Raw genomic sequence first — 1,269 nt, forward strand, 5'->3', positions numbered from 1 at the left:
CACAAATCGCTGTCTACAAACAGCTCAGCGCACCTGAAGGTTCATAACCAAGCCACAAATCGCTGTATACTAACATCTCAGCGAACTATATTCTTCCCTGTAATGCTATCTCCTGAATTATATTTACCGGGTGCAGTTCGGGAAATGCTTTTATTTTTATTTTTAATGATCCCCTTCCTGGTCATTTCTGACATACAGGGGACGACTATATGCTAACCATGATGGGAGGTCAAGTTTTCATTTTGTGGGACCACCACAGAAATGAAAGTCGATTCCCCCAGACAAAATTTGAACCGGCGCCGTTGCAGTTTGAAGGTTGTAAAGACCTATAACTCAACTCCTTCACCTACAGATGTCCCTGTTCATCTTCTGGATTCTCCGATTAACTGAACCTTTATAGGACTGAATGTTTTACCCAATACTTTATTTTCAAAAATCTCAAGGCACTGGTCCACATTGTGTAAGAGGCATCCACAAAGAACGGTACCAATGATAACAGTTTTTTAAACTCTAACTTTTAAGTTTCTCAACAGAAGATATGTGTAAGGAAATTTAGAAATTAAAAACAAAAAAATTAAGCATTTCCCGCCGATTATATTTTGGTGGTGGAATTTCGGTTAGAATAGGAAAATGGCGAAACTCCTGCATTATTATTTTATAAAATTAGAGTGATCTGTCTTTTTAGAATAAAAAACTGTGAAAGGCTAGAATACCTGCACAACACCTGTGCTAATTTGAAGAAAACCTTGGATAGTAAGGTTCATAACTGTATTCACGACCTACGCATCAACTCCCTCAGCTACATAGGGCACTTTGCTATAAGTATACTAATGATATTTCTAAATCCTATTGAGAACTAAACCTTTATTTATATGGGTTACCTTATTCCAATAGGTCGCTTGGCCCAATCATATTTGAAGAGAATGTTATTTTTATTGCAGTCCCCATGATTTAATAGATTGAATTTGGTTTCATCTACCTCTTCAAGTTTTTTCAGCCTTTGACTCAAAGATTCTTTAGTAATTTTTATCTTATCTACAATTTGAGTCCTAAAATAACATAAAAATAAGCTAAAGAGTAAAATAATATTAAAAAAAATGTATTCTACATATATTTCATTCGTGAGAGCGTGTAGCTCAGTGGTAAGGTACTGCTTACTTCAAGGGTCCGGGTTCTAATATTGTGGAAAGGTAATTATTTTCTATATATGTATGTATAGTTGACCGTAAAAATTGATATATAGGGAGATGGTCAGGGTTGCGGTCAATA

At 35.5% G+C, this 1,269-nt stretch overlaps 1 protein-coding gene across 1 annotated transcript in view; it reads right to left on the reverse strand.

Moving 5' to 3' along the window:
• The window catches only part of LOC106682394 (uncharacterized), a 13,658-nt gene that overhangs the window by 1,038 nt on the left and 11,351 nt on the right, over positions 1 to 1,269 (reverse strand). The window contains exon 5 of the mRNA XM_014423214.3: positions 882 to 1,049. Coding sequence (XP_014278700.1) covers positions 882 to 1,049 — 168 coding nt within the window. The remainder of the gene's footprint in view (positions 1 to 881; positions 1,050 to 1,269) is intronic.

Source organism: Halyomorpha halys, unplaced genomic scaffold, assembly GCF_000696795.3.
Source record: "Halyomorpha halys isolate HHAL.00 unplaced genomic scaffold, Hhal_1.1 Scaffold410.1, whole genome shotgun sequence".
Lineage (NCBI taxonomy): Eukaryota > Metazoa > Arthropoda > Insecta > Hemiptera > Pentatomidae > Halyomorpha > Halyomorpha halys.